The 20,882-nt window shown below is 39.8% G+C and overlaps 1 protein-coding gene across 1 annotated transcript in view; it reads left to right on the forward strand.

Annotated features, from left to right (window-relative positions):
• HTR2A (5-hydroxytryptamine receptor 2A) overlaps positions 1–20,045 on the forward strand; it is a 55,971-nt gene extending 35,926 nt beyond the window's left edge. Inside the window, exon 3 of the mRNA XM_058547689.1 lies at positions 19,246–20,045. Coding sequence (XP_058403672.1) covers positions 19,246–20,045 — 800 coding nt within the window. The remainder of the gene's footprint in view (positions 1–19,245) is intronic.
• The last annotated feature ends 837 nt before the right edge of the window (positions 20,046–20,882 follow it).

A 20,882-nucleotide genomic window follows, 5' to 3' on the forward strand; every position in this document is an offset into this window, starting at 1 on the left:
CAGGTGTCAGTATTTTTAAAGTTCCCAGGTGGTTCCAACGTGCTCCAAGGTCAAGAACCACCGAGTTATAGCGTGCGGCGAGGGAAGGGAGCAGCCAGCTGGCTCCGAGCTTTCCCTCCTCCTGCTCCTTCCAGCCCAAGCATTAGGGAGTGTGAGCTAGAGCAGCGGCCCAGGCAGGCATCCATGGAGGCTTCCAGGCAGGATGTGGGCAGATGGCAGATCTTGGAACCCTCATTTTAATGCTAGAGGTCCTCTACCCTAAGGTCCATCCTCCTCCCCAACCAGAATCACCAGGAGGGGCCCAAGCCAGAGCGTGAGTCGTCACGGCATCTCCTGGTGTATGGAACCAGTCATGGTAGCTTACATCCCCCGGGGAACACAAACTCATAAGAAAAAATACCTAGGCATATGAGAAGCAATCTCTGCAAAAGAAATACAAGTGCACCAATCTTTGCCCGACAATTCAGAAGTAATGCAGCATACAAAGGAACAAAAAAATCAAATTGACACAGACAGCAATGCTGGATGCAAAAACGATAAAGGTCTTGGGAATTTTTATGTTAACTTATGGGGAAAAAAACCCTTAAAACTATTATAGGACATAAAAGAACTAGTTAAAAATATACAACATGTTCATATTGCGATCATTTAACATTATAAATTGCAGAAGATGTTAGTTTTCCCCCGAATTAATCCACAGATTCAACAGTTTCAATTCAAATGTCAAAAAGATTTGAGGAACTTGACAAAGTTGTTGTGAAATGTTTATGGAAGAATAAAAGTTCATCACATCCACAATTTGTGTGAGGAAGAGGAAGGACCAAGGAAAGACACCAAGGCCTCCATCTCTCAGTCTAGTGCTGATTTCACCCCACTGGGCTACAGTTGCATTTAAATAGCATATGTAAAGGTAAAAAACGATGCTGCTTGTCATATTATGGGACAATTTTCTTGCTCACAGAAAGGTTTAAAATTAACGTGAGTCTGAATGGCACCAAAACTCATTCGGTTTATCCCTTTGAAGAATTCTCATGGTGAATGCCACTCCAAATGCACAGGGACAAAGGCAATGCCATTGAATGAGTGGGAGCAGGGGAGCGCTCCATACAAGTGAACGCCGCCCTCACAGCCTGGAGAGTCCCCTCTCTCTCTCCACAAGTGTGCACACCTACAGCAACACCCAAGTATCGGGGCAAGAACGGGCCCAGGCAATGTGTGTTTGTTTCCTGTGGCTGCCACAAACTTAAAATAACACTTCTGTTGGCTTAAAAAAAACACCAACTGGGGCCAGCCCGGTGGCGTAGCAGTTAAGTTCACGTGCTCCACTTCAACGACCCAGGGTTTGCCAGTTCGAAACTCCAGGCGCGGACCTACGCACTGCTTATCAAAGCCATGCTGTGGTGGTGTCCCATATAAATGAGAGGAAGATGGGCACGGATGTTAGCTCAGGGCTAATCTTCCTCAAAAAAAAAAAAAAAAAAAGAAAACACAAACTTATTACTTACACTTTAGAAGTCCAAAATGGGTCTCACTGGGCCAAGTCAAAGTGTCGGCAGGGCTGCATTCCTTCCGGACGTTCTAGGAGAGAAAGCCTTACCTTGCACTTTCCAGCTTCTAGAGGCCGCCTTCTGCCATCTTCAAAGACTGAATCACTGACCTAACTCTCCCGCCTCCCTCTCCCACTTTTAAGGAGGCTTGTGGTCACACGGAGCCCGCTTGGCTAACCCAGGCTCCTCACCCTATTGGAAGCTCAGCTGATTAGCAGCCTTAATTCCCACCTGCAGCTTTAATTCCCTTTTGCTGTGTAACACACCATATACAGATTCCAGGAGCTAGATGTGGACATTTCGGGGGGATCATTATTCTGCCTACCACCAAATGCGTCAGGTTCAAATGTTTAGTTGGCTGGAGTTAAACAGTGTCCTTGTTACTGTCACAAAATTTAGAAAAGTGGTGAGTATATCATCGGGAAATTCACAGCTTATTTACCCAGATCCACAACCACCCAGGTGCCCAGAATATCGCTAAAAGGAGGGCCTCTCTCCCAGTAACTATAAAACCATCGTACCCTTGTAGAGTGAGATGGAGAACCGAATCAATTTTTCAGAAGTTCCTGTTTCCATTATATAGATAGTCTATGTGAAAATGTTCTTTTGATGTGACTTGCTCTAATAAGTGCTTCAATTTTAACATGTATGTAACCTAGCAAATTAATTTCTTCCCAAGACACTAAAGTTAATGTGTTTTGTGGTGTGTGTGTGTGTGTGTGTGTGTGTTAATCTGAGTACACAATGCATCAAGGGGCTCATCTTCTATCATTTTCTTGCATTTCTTTAAAACTATCTGGCTTATTAGATTTTTCCTGTAACTTTTGTTCCTTAATGTCTTTTAAAAGTATAAATTGCATACTCTCATAGAACTACTATCTAGAAGAAATGGAACTATGAGGCTGTGAAGCTGTGATTTTTCTAGGACACACACACACATACACACACAACATAGCCGTTGTACATCCAGGTTCAGAGGTCTGGAATCATTTTTGTGTTACAGAGTATTAGGGGATTACCTCCTTCCTAAAAAGCTTGCCTACTCAAAAGAACATAAATTTTGCATCTATTTTCAGAGGGTTTCTGCCCCAGCCCCGTCCCGAAATCACCTAAAGATTAAGTTAGAAGAAAAATGTTTACATCAGCACAGGCGCAGGACACGAATCAGCTGGAATCCAGGGAAAGAGAATAAGCATTGTAAGAAATAGTGGAAGAAATTGTAATTTAAAAAAAAAATGTTAAAACTGTTGTTAATGTAATGTTAATGTAAAAATGTTAAATTAAAAAAGAACTGGGAGGTGTGCATTAAAGACTTACATTAGATAATTGCTCTTTAACTGTAAGCTCCTGAACGACAGGGCCCACACATACCCCATCCATTTTTGTGTCTCTCTGTGGGAAGCACTGACTGGGCTTCCATGGATAGCATCTAAGTGGCTCTGAATGTGAAATTTATCCACAAACACAGCAAGAAGGAGGCTTGTGCTCCTAATGTATTTCACAGGTAAGGCACAGCGTGAATTTCAGGATCCAGACCCGATGATGCAGGATCCAGGAACAAGCAGTACGATTTGTTAAGCAGCAGATTTTCTGAAGTGAGGTCGTTTGACCCCTCGAGGCTGCATGCCTGATGGCTAAATTGTGCTGAAGCCACAGAGCAAAGAAGCACACAGACTGCAGAGCCAGACTGACTGTGTCTCAAAATCCTAGTTCCGCCACTCACTGTGTGACCTTAGACAAGTTACTTAACCTCGCTGTGCCTCAAGTTTGTCATCAGCAAATGGAGATAACAATAGTACCTACCTCACAGGGTTGTCGTGAGGCTTAAGTGAGCTAATTTGTGTAAAGCATTTAGGACAGTGCTTGGAACATAGGAAATATTATACAAGTATTTGCTGCTATTATTATTTGTATTGTTATTATTATCACTACCACCACTTCTCAGTGTCCCTGAAGAAGTATTAGCTTGTAAAGATAAAGGATCATTATTAATTGCAGGAGAGAGGAAGGGTAATGTCTATGGAAAGTCCTCAAATTTAATAGCTTTATCTTCGTCTTCTACAAAGTCCTGATTTGTCAGAATATTTAGTCTCCCAAATGATCTATATTTGGGCATATTCTTGCCCTTGCCTCTATAACCAAGGTAATGAGGAAGTCTAGTATTTAATCGTAACTGTTTTCTTCTCTACCTTTTATGTGTCATGTGCTCCCAAAGGCCTCTGAATTTGCTTGTTCACTTATTCCACAAATTTTTATTTAGTATTTAATATTTAAATGCTATGTGCCAGGCCCTATCCTAGGAAAAATCCCTCCTTTTATGGAGCTCACATTGATGGAAAAAAACAAACAAACTAGCGAATAAATAGACCAACAAAAAAATGTCATATAGTAACAAATGCTGTAGAGAAAACAAACCAGGGAAATATGCCATAGAGTGACTCAGGCGGGGTGAGGACAGGCTGATTTAGGGTAAATTGTCAGGAATGGCCTCACTGAGGAGGTGGCATTAAAATTGATTTCGAATAAGAAGGAGCCAGCCATGGGAATATCAGTGGAGAGCATGTTCCCGGCCGTGGGAACAGCCAGTCCTAAGGCCTAATGTGGAAACCAGCTTCTGGGGCTGAAGGATCAGAAAGAAGCCAATGAGGCTCAAGCAATTCATGTAGAAGGGATGAGTCATAGGAGATGAAGAAGGAGGGAGAGGCAGGGCCAGATCATGGAAGGCCTTGTAACCAAAGTAAGGAGTTTGGACATTATTCTAAGTGCAATCAGGGATCTCTGAGGGATTCAAGCAAGGGGGTACACAGGCGAGGCTGGAAACAATGAGAGCAGGGGAAGCTCTTGCAGTAATTCAGACGTGAGCCTTAATGTCTCGCAGTATAGAGATGGCAGTGGAGATAGAGAGAGGTCGACAGGTTTGGACAGAAAATACATTTTGGAGATAGAATTAATAGGATATTGGTGAGTTTTTTGCAAGGGGAGAATGATGGAAAGAATGACTCAAGTTTTTGAGCTGTGCATCTGGATGGATGGTATTGCCATCAACTAGGATGGGGAAAGTGGGGAAAATTGGGGATGGGCATGTGCAATCGGGAGTTCTATTGTGGCCGTATGAGGTCAGGGATGCCAATTAGACATATCCAAGTAGAGAGACCAAGTAGGTAGCTAGATATTGTTTATGCCTTATTAACGAGTTGTTGGTGAGCTTGAATAGGAAGGATACTTTTATTGAAGAGTTCCGTGAGTGAAGTCTAGTTATATCAACAGCAATGCACAGCCGTTGGGGTAGAGGTTTTGTTTTCCATTTCCTATCTCCTGTTGCTATCCCTACATCCCTTGTATAAGATCTCACGTAATGTTCATGTGCATCTCAAGGCTCTTTACAAGTAAACACTCTTAATCCTTAAAACCCAAAAAAGTATTGGTTATAAAATGAAAGCAATGAAAAAGCTAACTGAACACTCTGATGTAGTTAAAGGACCACTAGTCAGGGATCATGAGGCCAGTTCCTAACAAAAAGTGAGATATAGAAGAAAACAAATCAGTCCCAGGTTTGAATCCTAGCTCATTCCTTTACTAATTGAAAGACCTAGAACAAATTATGGAATATTTTAGAACCTCAGTTTTCTTCACCTATAAAATGGGGATAATAATTCCTGCCTTATGGGCGCCTCATGAGGATGAAATTTGCTGACATCTGTGAAGACCTACCCAGTTTCTGACACATGGTGGACACCTGTAAATATAAGGGTTTTTTTCCCCACTCTTTTTACCTATCAATGTAAACTTGCACAAAGCATTTAATATTTCTCTATCTTGTTTCACCAACTGTAAAAGGAATATGCTTCACTAGATGATCAGTAAGCTTTATTTTAGCTCTTAAAAAAAAAAACAATAAATTATCCTCTTGATAACCAGATAAACTTCTTGGTTAAAGCTGCTTTTTACATGATATCAGTGCGTCTTTCTGCAAACTAAAGTCACACTTAGACCAGGGAAGACAGAACCTTCAGAAGCAGAAATTAGACAGAGAAATGCCCCTCCAATGATGCAGAAATTTTCTCCTCTCAAATCACCAAAATTTCAGAACACAAGCAACTTTGTAGAAGTTGGAGTAAGTGAAATCTCACTGTGGCAACTTTAGTATCATTCACTGCGAATACAGTCTGAGAGAACTCAAAACCCAAAGCTCTTCATCTCAGGCTTTTCTAAACTGGATAGGAAGTTTGGAGGTCTGAGCCAGCCAGATTGACAAGTGATGAAAGGGATGAAATGTGGAACTAAAAAGAAGCTTCTAGAATCCTAGCAGCTCAAAGAGAAAGTGACTAAGACAAGAGGGAGATACAGAAGTTTAGCTCAAGTTAGAAGAAGGAGTCACTAGTTAGGGAATTTCTGTGTCCCCCTCCTCCGGGGCACTGTCAGAATAAGTCCAAAGCACTTGTCCGTCTGTGACAACAGCATTGGTCTGAGTCCAAGAAGAGTGCATCTGAAACTCACGCTGAGAAAGACTCTCTTGATCATAGGACTTAGGAACCAAAACAAAAATGTATGTGAGCCTTGTGGTAGAAATAATATCAGTTTATCAGTACAGAGATAGTGACTCCAAGAGCAAGGCCACAATGAGAAGCCCATAAGAGGTATGAATAAAGAGAACCCCAAGGAAACTTTATTTAAGGCTCCAAACCTGTGCCAAGCTAATTAAATAATGAAAAAAATCTGTCTATCCCACAGATATGTTTTGTTTGGCTTCTACCCTCTGTATTTTTTTAATTGTACTTGCTTGTCCTTAGACGCTGTCCAGTTTTGCAAGCACTAGTCTCTCTATCATCTTATACCCACCACATAACTCAGTTATATTACTATGCTAGCCCCGTACGCATTTGAGTTCACAGCTATTGGTAATTGCCAGACTGACTCATTTTTAAGTATTAAATACTTGAACGTAAGCTGACTGCAGAGATGACAGAAAAAGAGGACAATCACAGGAAAAAGAGGAAAATAGGAAAAGGCTAGAAATTCTAGCATCACCATCTTTGGAATAGGCATCTCCCTGGCCCAGCCCAATTACAACAGCTACAAATCATGCCGTACATAGGTCAAGTGAAATGGGTGCCTGCCATGTTCATGGCTGCCGGTCTCTTTCAACTAGCCTTTCTATAGCTGGGGAAATTCCCAAAAGCCAGAACTCAAATTCCCAGACTTATTAATTGCTGGGACATTGGCTCATAGCCTAGGTTGCACCAAATAGCGGCACCCTGGCAAAACTGTGACGTGGAAAAGAGCAAAGTGAACGAAAAGGATGAGCAAGCCCCCTCCTTTTTTGCCAGCATGGAGGTAGCTGAGGCGTCAGGTTTCCAGTGGTTGCATAATTGAGCCCCTGGTAGAGTGAGGCAGGAGCTTCTGTTGTTGTTCCCTATGGTGCTCAGTAGACAAAGAAAACAGCAGAAGTTTCCTCATCGGACCAGGTCTGCAATGCAATTTAACATTGGAATTTTAGCCCAGAAGCCAGCCCTCTCTAGAATTCTTTGAACTATTTAATATCATTTTATTAAACTCATTTTCTGCTAACTCAGCCCAAATTAGCTTCATTTGCTTAAAACCAAAGAACCCTGAGTGATAAAATAAGCAATGGCAGACCCATCTTTGAGAATCTTTCACTGGGGTTGTCTTGGGAGAAAGCCATTCACAATAATTTCCATGCACCCTAATACCTATGAAAGAAGCCCCAGATTTCATAAGGCCACCCTTGTTCCCAAAGAGGAAGTGCACAGTAGAAATATTTCTTTGATCCTTGCTCTGTGAATCCTAATATGTACTTTCTGTAGCAATATCACATTGCACACCCATTACTCAGTACTCCTGGCAGTTGACTTAATTGTTACCATCCACAGAAGAGGTCATTAAATTTTCACCATTTGCTACTTAGTCAGTTAGGGAAAATGACAGAGTTGAGAAGTGCATTATCAGCCATTCTGGGAGATGGTCTTACTCTGCAAGGCCCCTGTGTTAAGTGATGAACTAGTTCCATATTGACAGACCTCTGTGCCAAGGAGGCAAGCAAGGCACAGATTTTCAGCTAAGCTATAAGTATGACAGCAAGCTGGTTTGCATTTCTCTTAGAGCCAAACAAGGGGCATAGGAGGTTTTGGCTACAGAAGGGATTTTTAGACAGAATGAAGAACTCAGCACATTAAGGAAGGCTGTGAAACATTCTTCTCTATGATTTCCATCTGCTAGACAATATGATATTTACTACCAATGGTATAGCAATTCTCATTTGTATTCCTCATGATTATCCTTTGAAGGGGATACTATTAAATAATCCCCATTTTATAGGAGAAAAATCTTAGAGGGATTAAGTAGCTTGCTTAAGGTTATAGGGGATCCAAACTTGGGTTTTCTGATTCCAAGCTGATGGCTTTTTTTCCTACATCAGTGGCTTTCAAACTGTGTTCTTGGGATCTCTGGGGATACCTGAGACACTTTAAGAAGTCAAAGAGGTCAATACTATTTTCATAGTAATAGTAATACCCAAAGAAATGAAATAACTGTCTCGACGACATAGCTGCACCCCCATGTTCATTGCAGCATTATTCACAATAGCCAAGACATGGAAACAACCTAAGTGTCCACTGATGAATGGATAAAGAAAATATGATATATATATATATATATAATGTAATATTATTCAGCCATAAAAAAGAAGGAAATCCTGCCATTTGTGACAACATGGATGGACCTTGAGGGCATTATGCTAAGTGAAATAAGTCAGACAAAGACAGACAAATACTGTATGATCTCACTTATATGTGAAATCTGAAAACATCGAACTCACAGAAACAGATTAGAATGGTGTTTACCAGGGACTAAGGGGTGGGGGAAATGGGAGATGTTGGTCATAGAGGACATAACTTTCAGTTATAAGATGAATAAGTTCTGGGGACTTAAGGTACAGCTTAAGTGACATGAGTTAACAATACTGTATTGTATACTTGAGCGTTGCTGTGAGAGTAGAGCTTTAACATTCTCACCAAAACAGCAACAACAAAATGGTAATTATGTGAGGTGAAGGATGTGTTAACTAACCTTATTGTGGTAAACATTTCTCAATGTATATGTGCATCAAATCATCACATTGTACCTCTTAAACTTACACAATGTTTCTGTTAACTATTTCTCAATAAAGCTGGGAAAAAATAAGGTGTGATTTTCCCTTTTCCCTTCCATCCTTTTGTTGGGGGAGAGTGGAGTTTTCCAGAGGATATATGGTGTGTAATATAATAAGAGACTGAAGCACAAGCATGTATGAGAATCCAACTGTCTTCTATTAAGCCAGACATAAAAGAGATTTTCAGAACTGTAAAACGGTGCCATTCTTCTCACTATTTGATTTGTTCTGAAAAATATAATTATTTTTCATAAAAATGTTATTTATGTTAACATGTAATGGGTTTATTAGTTTATTTTTAAATGAATTGATAAACTGTTGTTTTTACGTGTTCTGAGTTTTCATTTCTAATACGACAAATATTTATACAGATGGTCCCTGACTTAACGGTGGTTCAACTTAACAATTTTTCGACTTTACGATGGCTCAAAAGCGATATGCATTCAGTAGAAACCTTGAATTTCGATCTTTTCCTGGGCTAGCGATATGCAGTATGATACTCTCTCGTGATGCCCAGCAGAGGCAGCGAGCTGCAGCTCCCAGTCAGCCCCGTGATCACGAAGATAAACAACCGATACACTTACAACCGTGCTGTACCCATCCAACCATTCTGGTTTTCACTTTCAGTATAGTATTCAACAAATTACATGAGATATTCAACACTTTATTATGAAATAGGCTCTGTGTTAGGTGTTTTTGCCCAACTGTAAACTAATGTAAATGTTCTGAGTACATTTAAGGTAGGCGAGGCTAAGCTAGGATGTTTGGTAGGTTAAGCGTATTAACTGCGTTTTCAACTTATGATATTTTCAGTTTAGCATGGGTTTATCTGGACATAATCCCATTGTAAATCAAGGGAGATCTGTAGATGTAACCCACAGAAGCAAAAAGTCTTTGGAATCCTCAATAGTCTTTAAGTGTGTAAAGGAGTCTTAAGACCAAAACGTTTGAGAACTGCTATCCTGCCTTATAGCTGCCTTAAAAAAAATCCAGGGTAACTACAGATTTACCTTGATTGTATTATTTTTAACAATTTGGTGTCAGCGCTCAACCTACTTTTTCTGCTTACATTTCTGCATCCTCTTCCTCCCTAGTCTTGTTTTGGATTGATGAGTTCATGAAAGACAGCAAAAAGTCTTGGATTATAAAGTAGTGATTATAGACTCAAGCACCTTCTTCCTCTCGGATTCCTAAAGTACCTAGTTCACTGTATGTTCAACTAATATTTGGTTAGTGGATGAATGACTAAAAATGATTGCTGTCACGCAGAGGACCTGATAAGCAGTTGCCTCTGATAAGCAACATGTGTGCTTGCTCCTGAGTTCAGAGTTGCGTGCCAAACGCAGCAGAACTCAGCCCCAGCAGGGCCAGGTGCACTACGGCCCAGGATGTACAGTGATCATATACCTGTCTCCTTGCCTTTGGTCCTGACCCCCGTCCAGATTCTATTCACCCAGAAGGCCCAACTCAGCCACGCTGTCTCCTACACAGCGCTTCCCAGGAGACACTAACCCACAATGAGCATCACATTCTGACGTCATGTAGGAGTGCTTATCCACATCACCTATTTTGCTTCTTGATCTCATTCTATCCTGCACTGCTGTCTTACTAGGTCATGTGTGTATGTTTTGTTTTCCATACAAAGTCTTAGGCTTCATGAAGGTTCTCAAAGGTCTTTTGTGGTACCCATAGAGTCTAGTGCTAAGTAAATTATAATCACTTTCATCTTAAAAGTTTACAAAACAATTCAGACACATTACCTCACTGTTTCCTCACCAAAGTCCTATATGTAAATTAGAGAAGTCTTCTTTTTATTATCTCCACCTGACAGAGGGAGGCTTTAAAATTAAGCAGCCTGAGGTCACTCAGCTAGTAACTGACAGAGTCAGAATGCGAGCCTGTGCCTTATGACGCCCTATTCTGTGCCTTCCCCACTATCTCCCACTCCAGTTTCCTAATCCGTACTTGTTTAATTTACCTGAAAAAGAGCTCTGAGAAAAATAACAGCCCTAGATCCAGGTTATGAGTCAGAACAGACAGAAATAAACCCAGGTCTCCTGATTCCCATGCAGGCACTGCCTTTTACAGCGATCTTTTCCCTCGTGACTTTCGCAGTTAAGGTGGTCAGCTCATGTGCTGGTTAATCCTATATGTAGCTCTCTCAGAAGAGTATACAATTAAGTATCACGTAAATATCCATTTTACCTCTCTCTGTCATATGTGGCTAATTGGAAGCCTCATTTACTGTGTTTTCCCAGCAAAAATGAAGGGAAACATTATTAAATAATTTGGTAAATTCAAGCCATGTCTATAAAATGTATGATAATTCACATTTATTACAATTCTCTATCTTTTTTCTCCCTTTCATTCATTTACTCGTCAGTCCCACAAGCATGTGCCAAGTCCCTAGTATGAGCAGAGCTGCATTAGATGCTGGTGTGGCTGCAATAAGTATAAGAAGAGATGTCCCTGCCATTAGTGAGATTATCATCTCATGGGTGAACTGAGATTTCTAGAGAAAAATTCTAAGGTATTAGAATTGTGAATTAGCACAGTATAAATTATTTATGGAAGTGATGAAGGAATATAGAGTAAGAAAAGGAGATCTTGTTACAGAGAGAAATAATTTGGGGAAGACTTCATACAGGGGATGTCTTGAAAGAAAGATGTCATGAGACATGTCTTAAAAGAAATGTAGGCTATGGTTTGGAAACATCATCTCCACTTGCAGCCTCCAAATCACCCCCAAATAATCACACAAAGTAAAAACAGTGTGCTTCCTGTGCAAAAGTAGCCACAAGACATGTCGCCTCTCTCCCCCATGTCCAATCAGCTGCTACCCCTAGGCCCCTGCCGCAGAGAAATTCTGGAGCCCCCCTGGTTGGCAGAGCATTTCAGGGAAGGGGATGGCTTCAGAACTAGTCCAGGGCAAAATGGAGAAGAGAGTCTGTACCTCCCAGTTACTATTTACAGTGCACCTTCCCCCGTGGAGCTCGGGGCTTTTAGGAACAACCCAATGTGCCACAGACACCACATCCCTCTCTGACCTGCATCCCTGAGCTGTTCTCTGTCTTCTCTCCTATGAGGGCCTTCCTTTCGAAGGCCCATGCCCTCAGGAGTCTCCCCTGCTGGGCATTTCTGCGCCACTGCAACTTGAGCCTGGATTAATAGTTAACCCTCTGAGGTATCATAGACGCACAAAATGGGACTTCTCACTCTAACAGCGGAACATTGCAGTGTACCAAGCAAGTCACTGGGAAAAGACGCAGATGGGAACAGGCAGATCTTGGGAGCTCCTCCAATCACACTATGTGATTAGCTGAAAAATCAAGCTATATGTAATACCCTTCTGAATAGTTCCAGACATAACAGAAAGAAGAGAGAGAACACCTCGTGACTATGTCAAAAATTGAGAAAGTTGAATAATCCCATTAAGACCAGATCACAAAGACCTTGTAGCGTGGGCTCAGTGGTTGAAAATGGCTCTAGCATTAGGGACATTGTAGTTCTTCACAATGTGATATGAAAATGTGGTGCTTTAGGAAGCCATGTATTAGAGAGGCTGGAGGAAGAAAAACCACTACCTGTAGGCCTGCATTATGTGGCCACCTTCTGCAAGCTAACTTCCCAGACAACATAACTGTTTCTACACACACCTTCTACACCAGAGTCTCTGAAATAAGATGTCACATGTAAGACTCATTCTCCAAGCTTTCAGAAAGAATCACTCCAAAATCTGACCCCTTTAAAACAAATGGAAGTAAGGATGTAATACTGTAAAGATGAGGTTCAATAATGTGGGACAGAAATGAATTTTTTTATAAATAAACCTTTGCTAATGAGCATGTCGCTGAATATGCAGTCTAGAAAAGAACACTTATCCATTGTTGGTGGATGGTGTAACTCTGCTTATTAAAAAAGAAAGGGGCAGTGGATGATGACAAGTTGAATTGAAGAATTTGAAAAGTTGCTCTATTACTTGTGATTCCAACAGCAAAATGAGACTCTAATAATTTATCCATATTCCATCATATTGTTCAGATTCTGTTTGGGTTTCATAACGCATTGACAGGGGAAGAAGGTGGTGGACGGAAGTCAATCTGCCCTGGGATGAAAGACGTGGATGGGCTTCCAGGTGTCGCAATGATGGCTGACAATCCATGTTCAACAAGTCAGAATTCAGTCTCTTTACCTTTCAGTGCAAGATTGTCATGATAAAGGCACAACTTCTGGGCTGTGAAACAGAAAGGAAAAGGAGTGAGGGTCAGAAGAGCAAGAGACCACCTTTCTAGGAAGCAATGACGGGGACAATTAGGCCACCAGCTTAGGCAGTGCACAACTGCCTATCCTTTAGGGAAACTTCGAGCATTTCTTCCAAATATCGTATATTTACTGGGGCAGCACACCAGGTTTGAAACATTTTTGGAGATTTAGTCATCCCAGTCAAAGAACTGAAACAAGGATTTGTGGCTTAACACAAAAACCTCACTTAACACTTCTCTTTTTTTCCAAATAACTCATGCCCGAGATGGGGGAGTGGTGGGGGGCAGGTTTCTTCCCCTCTCCATCAGTTCTCCACTTTGCTTTGCTATGGGAAGTTAGCCTGAGCCTATGGGAAAATTAATAAATTAATTAAATGAAGGCAAAGGGTGGAGCTGTAAAACTTCACTTGATTTAGTTTTATTTCAGAATAAACACATTTTTACTACACTCTTAATTCTATACATCCCGGGTTCGCAACATCAGCTGTATCAGGATCACCAGGTGTTCTTTTGTTTTAATAATAATGTCCATGTGGGGTCTGAGCATTAGTATTTTTTAAAAGTATAATATCAGAATCTCTGGGAATGGAGCTCAGGCAATGTAATTTTTAAAAGCTCCCCAGTAATTCTAATATGCAAAGTAGAGAATAACTGCTATATAAAAAAGAAACTAGGTGGTGATTATAAGGATTTTAGTTTTAAAATATCTGTCTGGCCTCAAAAAATAATGTCTCACTAAAGGAAATTTTTACTTTGAGATTAAAGAATGAAAAAAGAAAGTATCAAGACATAAAGAACCATCGGGGCGTGTGTGAACCTGTGTGTATATGTGTGTGTGCCTGTGTGTAAGCATGCGTATGTGTGTGTGTTCTGTACCTAGGGCATTGATATAATTCAGTGTTTATTAACCACCTTGAGAACAGAAACTTTTATGATAATCTGATGAAAGCTTTATCTTTCTCCAAAATAATGTATATATAGGCAGACTGCAGATTTTAGGATTTATCATAGTCTTCCTAAAACCAATGTTAAGGACCTCTGATATAGTCATAGATTTTTATAACTACTATAAAAGAAACAAATAAGCAGGTAAAAAAAATCAGCCATAAGAATTGAGAAACTTAAGACTAAGTCTTGATTTTGCCCCTAAAATGTTGTGTGATTCTACATAAATCACTTAAACTTGCTAGGCCTGTTTTTCTATAAAGTAAAATTTTTAAATGCCCATAGGAGTATGTGGGTGTTATTTTTACAATATGGCACAAAAAATTTAATTGAGGGTAAATGAATATATGTGAAAGTATTTGAAAAGTTATGACATTGTTAGAGATATTCAGAATTAATCTAAGAGGAAACATCCAATTTCTTGGGTAACTGACATGCTTATCTAGCTCTCACTTTTATGTACATCTGCCTTGTCAGAGACCACGGATTATAAGAAATTTAGCAACTCTTAAGCTTTACACTCTATATTAGAAGGACGGTGAGTCCCTGGCCCGGCTGCCCTGTATATTCAACCCCTCTCTCCCTGTGGTCCGGTGTCTGTCCTTCAGCATTCACTTGTGGTACTTTCTGTCAACTGGTAGCAAATCCATTCTTATAACTTGAAAAAATTCACCATGTGTGAAAATGCAAAGGAAAAGTAGTGTTTCCATGAGAAATGAAATCTATGAACCAAAATTCAGTCTTTTTCACAAGAGTCCTGAAGTATTTGTTTCTTTCCCCTGTACCTCCTACCTGACCCGAGGCCCTAGGGACTCCCACTGTTGTGTTCCCCACCAGAGAATCACTACCTAATAAGGCAACCTTCTTATTTCCCAAGGAAACAGTCTCAGAAGTACCTTCAGTCCCAAGACAGTAAAGTGTAAAAATCTGGAATTAAGAATAAAGCTTGTCTTTCACGGCCAGTGCTCAGAATTAAGGCCATTTACCGAGACTGTGGTAAGATATTAACCAGAGATGCAAACTTTACGTGCAAAGAGTAGGCAGGGCAACCCTAAAAGAAAGACACCAGCCAAAACCTTCATGTTCCTGGGCATCCATGTTTCCCATTCATTTCATTGTCTGAGTTTTAATGAAAAGAAATCAAAATGCACATGGAGGATCCAATACTGATACTGAATTTTGACTGCTGTTTTCCACTCCTCAGAAAAAAATATTAAACAAAATGCAAAGTCACGTAGTTCAAGCTGCTGTCTGTTTGTTCATAAAGGAAAATGCTTTATATGCAGAAATTTCAAATGAGTGGAGATGCCAGATCTCCAAAAGCAGCTATTATCAAACAAAGCAGCCAGAAAATTAATGCACTGGAGATGGCTGTGGCTGCAATCTTGGTTATCAGCCAGCATCTTTATCTCTCTTGGTCAGAGCGTGTTTTTGAACTGCTTATTGTATCCACAAAGTCTATCTCAGTGTTCTAGTTCTTTGACGTAAAATTCCTTCCTCTCTTTTAGAAAGTATTGTAAATTTATCTGGTGATTCTTTCCACAAACCTTTGCTGACCCGTTACCAAGAGGGAGGCACTGAGATATCTGATAGTATTCAGGGTATTTTTGTTGTATGTAAAGAGGAATGGGCCATTTAAAGATCTAATCAGTTTGATTCTCCTCCTCCAAATCAAGGTCCCCCTTCCAGACAGCCTGCCTGTGCCCTCTTGCCATATCCACTTTAAAGTGGCTCTTTATCCCAGGCAGCTAAGAGGGGCAATCTCGACTTCAGTGAGATGACTCCATCATCTCTTTCCTCTCTGGCCACAGAAATTGAGCCATTCTGGAGAAGGGTGTGTGTGTGTGTGTGTGTGTGTGTGTGTGCGCGCGTGTGTGTGTGTGTATGTTCTCCCCAAACAAGGACACATCTGAATTCCAAATGATTGAAGAATTTTGTGTCTTAGGTAATCTTATATTCTGGTTAATTGAGAATTGCCACTTGTATAAATTACTAGGTCACAAACAAAGACAGCAAAAGGCTCTCAAGGTGGTGACTTTCTTTGTGTGAATCAGGAAAATGCACACCCAAGAGCTTAATAACAAAATAATACACTTTTTTTGGACGGTCGATATTTTGTTTATGTGTATCATGACTAATAGTAATGGCTGTAATTCATCACACTAGAAAACCCATCAACAGTCCTCACTGTACTAAATTAAAATTGATTGAGACCCTCTGTCACCCTAGCAGAAGATAATAATTACATCATTATTAACTACATAGACAATAGCCAAAACTCTTTTTTTTTTTTGTGAGGAAGATCGGCCCTGAGATAATATCTGCCAATCCTCCTCTTTTTGCTGAGGAAGACTGGCCCTGGGCTAACATCCATGCCCATCTTCCTCCACTTTATATGGGACGCCGCCACAGCATGGCTTGCCAAGCGATGCGTCGGTGCGCGCCCGGGATCCGAACCAGCAAACCCCAGGCCACTGCAGCGGAGAGCGCGCACTTAACCGTTTATGCCACCGGGCCGGCCCCAGCCAAAACTCTTTTTACTTCTCTTAGTCTAAGAAGATCTATTATATATTTTAAAGTCTAGTATATACAACCAAAGCAAAATAGAACAAAGTCAAATTAATGTATTTAATGTGAATTATTTTGCAGAGAAAGCTATTTTCATGTTTATTGACCATTAATAGGGCATTCACTCTGGACTAAGCACTGTCCTAGGTGCTCTGCCTATTTGGGACATTTTATCATCGTCACATCCATGGAGGCATTTAGGTGCCAGCCTCATATTATGGATGAGGAATTTAGGCCTACAGCGATGAAGTAACCAGCTCAGGAGCACAGAACCAGAGCCAAGACTCAAATCCAGGTCTGTCTCACTCCAAAGCATTTGTTCTAATCAATGAGCAACTACACTAACAAGGACTTGTAGATAAGTACAGGAAACACCTTTCACAGATATATGTTCAAACACTTAGAAAACAGAACACTCTTCTTAGACACCATGTCTTAACTTTTGCAATCAAGAGTTTTCTAAAGGATAAGCAAAACTGGCACGTATCCAGAGTCTCAGAAGATATTCCTCTTGGAGCAACAGTTCTTCCATCTCTTCTTGGCCCACAGAATGTTCCCAGAAACAAGCCAGGGACAGAGAGGAGTAAAGGAAATGAAGAATCATTAACCACACTACATGTCCTTAAGAACAGCTCTGATGTCATATATCTCCACCTTCCAAGAATACTGGGATGGCCTTGCATAGACAAGTGACAAATACTGTCAATTAAGTCTGTGAAGATAATGGCAAATGTCACTGAGAAAGATGTGTGTTAAGCATTACATTAACTCAAGCTAATGTCCCCTCCTTGCAAGGATGGCCAGTGTGAGATGACTTGAGGTTAGGACAGTCAGATCCATGGTTGGATGGAGCTGAACTCTGTTCTGAGTATGCAGAAGTTAGATTATAGATCCTCAAAGGAAGTTTTTCCAGATGGATGGCAAGAGTCAAGCAAGCAGAAGCCCTGGACTCTGGAACCAACCTGTGTTCTTGGCTGGATTGTGACCACTTATTAGACTCTAAAGGGTGGTCGGAAGCAGTGACCAGGACACTCCCTGTTATACAGTTCTGAGGGAGCTGAAAACATGGGCAAGAGTTATCAAGAATCTTTTTGCTGACTTTCTCCAGGGTGGCCTTGTGGTATCCACCCTTTCACAAAACGAGCAACTCTAAACTAAGTTATATAGAGTATTTGATTCATGGTCCCTGTCCTTTCCCATCACTGTGACTATTCCTCTATGGCAATCATAGGCAGTAGAGCAAGATACTCCCACTCCCCCCAAAATGCATAATGGTGGTGGTGGCCAGTTGAATCTCCATTTAATAAGGTCCTATCACCACGGGGAGAAGTTAGCATGATTAGAGACCACATGTTGCCTTTACTCACTCTGCTCCCTCCTCTGCCTAAGCCCTGTGCCTTTATAGGTTCCCCAGATTTGGGTGCTTTATAGGTTCCCCAGATTTAAGTGACAGAGCAAATGACCATGGGCTCGTGTTCCCATGTATTGTCTCATCCTATACCTAACTCTTGTAATTGTCAATAAAAGAAAAGTCTGTGGCTGCTTATTTTTTTTGTAATCCAGCCTTATGAATGCTCTACTACTAAAAATACATAATGACTTTTATGAGACGATTGGAAATTTGAATACCCACTCTATTTTTAATGATATTAAGGAAATATTAAATTCCTATTTAGGAGTGAGAATGGTATTGTGATAATATTATGTTTTTTAAAGAGTGAATAGCTTTCAGATATACACAAAATATTTAGAGAGTGAATGATATGATGTCTGGGATTTGTTTCAAAATAACATGGGAAGCATTGCAGCAGGTTGGGGTATGGATGAAACAATATTGGCCTTGAGTTGCTCATTGTCAAAGCTGAGTAATGGGTTCATTGTGCCGATGTTTTCTTTTGTTTTGTTTGTATATATTAGAATTTTTCCATAATAAAAAGCTCTTTTAAAAAGCATCAAAATTGGTTAAAGTTACTTTAAATTCACATTAGATAATCATATTTTTTCAAAATAAAATATGTGCAATTTTCATGATTTAATGTTAAATGGGATGGGGGGATCTAAAACTGCATATTTACATATACAAGTAAATGGAAAGAGAAACTACACAAAGTGGAAATTGTGGTTGCCTCAGCTGGTAAGAATACGTATTCTTTTTCTTTATTTGTTGTTATTTTTTTATTTTCTAGAAAGAAAATATACTATGTTTGTAATTTTATAAAGTTACTTTCATAAATTATGCTTATGACATGTTAGGTAAAAACAAGGGATACAGAGCTGCATATGAAATAGAACTCCAATTCTGTTTTAAAATGTGTGTATATGGTGTGTATGTGTCTGTGTGTGTGTGTTTATCTAAAATATGACAGCGTCATAATGTTAACGGTGGTTATCTCTGGGTGGTGACATCATTGGTCATTTCCATTTTTATTTCTTTGTCTCTGTGTGTATTTTCTTCAATTAATAAGGATGTTATAATCAAAAAAATATAGCATGAAAAATTAAAGAGATTTATTGTAGTCCTCTGTATATAAATAATTTATATAAACAATATAACATAAGTATAAGGAACTATATAATATATATTTATAAAAGAGGTAAGTCCAAGGGAATTTTAAATTCTCATTGAAAGTATATGTTAAGCTTTTAAACAATGTTGATATAAAATCCTTTGAACAGCCACCATTATATGGCAATGCTCTTGTCTTCATGTACTCAATTTCTTAATAATTATGTTTCATTTTCTGTCAAACTCCAGGTATATCCATGCCAATACCAGTCTTTGGGCTACAGGATGATTCCAAGGTCTTCAAAAAAGGGAGCTGCTTACTTGCTGATGAAAACTTTGTCTTGATCGGCTCTTTCGTGTCATTTTTCATTCCCTTAACCATCATGGTGATCACCTACTTTCTAACTATCAAGTCACTCCAGAAAGAAGCTACTTTGTGTGTGAATGATCTCAGCACTCGGGCCAAATTAGCTTCTTTCAGCTTCCTCCCTCAGAGTTCCCTGTCTTCAGAAAAGCTCTTCCAGCGGTCGATCCACAGGGAGCCTGGGTCCTATGGCAGGAGGACTATGCAGTCCATCAGCAATGAGCAAAAAGCTTGCAAGGTGCTGGGCATCGTCTTCTTTCTGTTTGTGGTGATGTGGTGTCCCTTCTTCATCACGAACATCATGGACGTCATCTGCAAAGAATCCTGCAATGAGGATGTCATCGGAGTCCTGCTCAATGTGTTTGTTTGGATCGGTTACCTCTCCTCAGCAGTCAACCCGCTAGTGTACACACTGTTCAATAAGACCTATAGGTCGGCCTTTTCGCGGTATATACACTGTCAGTACAAGGAAAACAAAAAACCATTGCAATTAATTTTAGTGAACACTATACCAACCTTGGCCTACAAGTCTAGTCAACTCCAAATGGGACAAAAAAAAAACTCAAAGAAAGATGCCAAGATGACAGATAATGACTGCACTATGGTTGCTCTAGGAAAACAACATTCAGCAGATGCTCCTACAGACAGTATCAACACAGTGAATGAAAAGGTTAGCTGTGTGTGATAGACTAGTTGCCATGGCAACCGTGGAGGGCACACTGAGCAAGTTTTCACCTATCTGGAAAAAAAAAGAAAGAAAAAGAAAATAGGGAGACTGGAAAAAATTAGGCTAGTCTAGTGGAACCAACAATAATACTTACATGCCTCATTTTATTCCATCAATGAAAAGCAGGGTTAAATGCCACAAAATGTGCACTTCAAAAATGTTCTGACAGCATTTCAGCTGTGAGCTTTATGATACTTATTTTTAACATTGTAAATGATATGTCTTTAAAATAATTAGCTTTTATTGTATAATTACAATGAGGCCATAAATAAATCTAAATTAGCTTCTATTTTCCAGTGGAAACCTTGTAACTATGTTGTTAATTGTTGGCATGAGTTGGTCACCTATTGCTGTAAATAAAAATAGCTATAAATAGTGAAAAATTGGTTGAATATAATGGCCTCTGAAATAGAGAAAAATTCTCTTTAAAACTTACCGTAATACGTATTTTGAACAACAACAAAAAGACACGAAGGACAGTGTTATAAAGTCTGAATTGCTAAGATAATTAAATGAAATACTTGACAACTTTTCCATTCCTGCTTTTTCATAGATGTCACTTTGAAATATTCACAAAGTTGCTGGCATTTGCTGCATTTCAAGTTAATTCTTCTCAGAAGTGAAAAAGATTTTAAATGTTATTTAATAACGATTGCTGCTTTCTCTTCTATTTATGCTTTATTCTGAATTTCCAGTGTGGTCTTGTTTAGTGTTTGTTCTACTAGGTAAACTATCAAAAATATAATTTAACGTTACCAAATACATTTCTAGAAATTGCTTCTCCTAAGAAGTACC

Source organism: Diceros bicornis, chromosome 9 (assembly GCF_020826845.1).
Source record: "Diceros bicornis minor isolate mBicDic1 chromosome 9, mDicBic1.mat.cur, whole genome shotgun sequence".
NCBI lineage: Eukaryota > Metazoa > Chordata > Mammalia > Perissodactyla > Rhinocerotidae > Diceros > Diceros bicornis.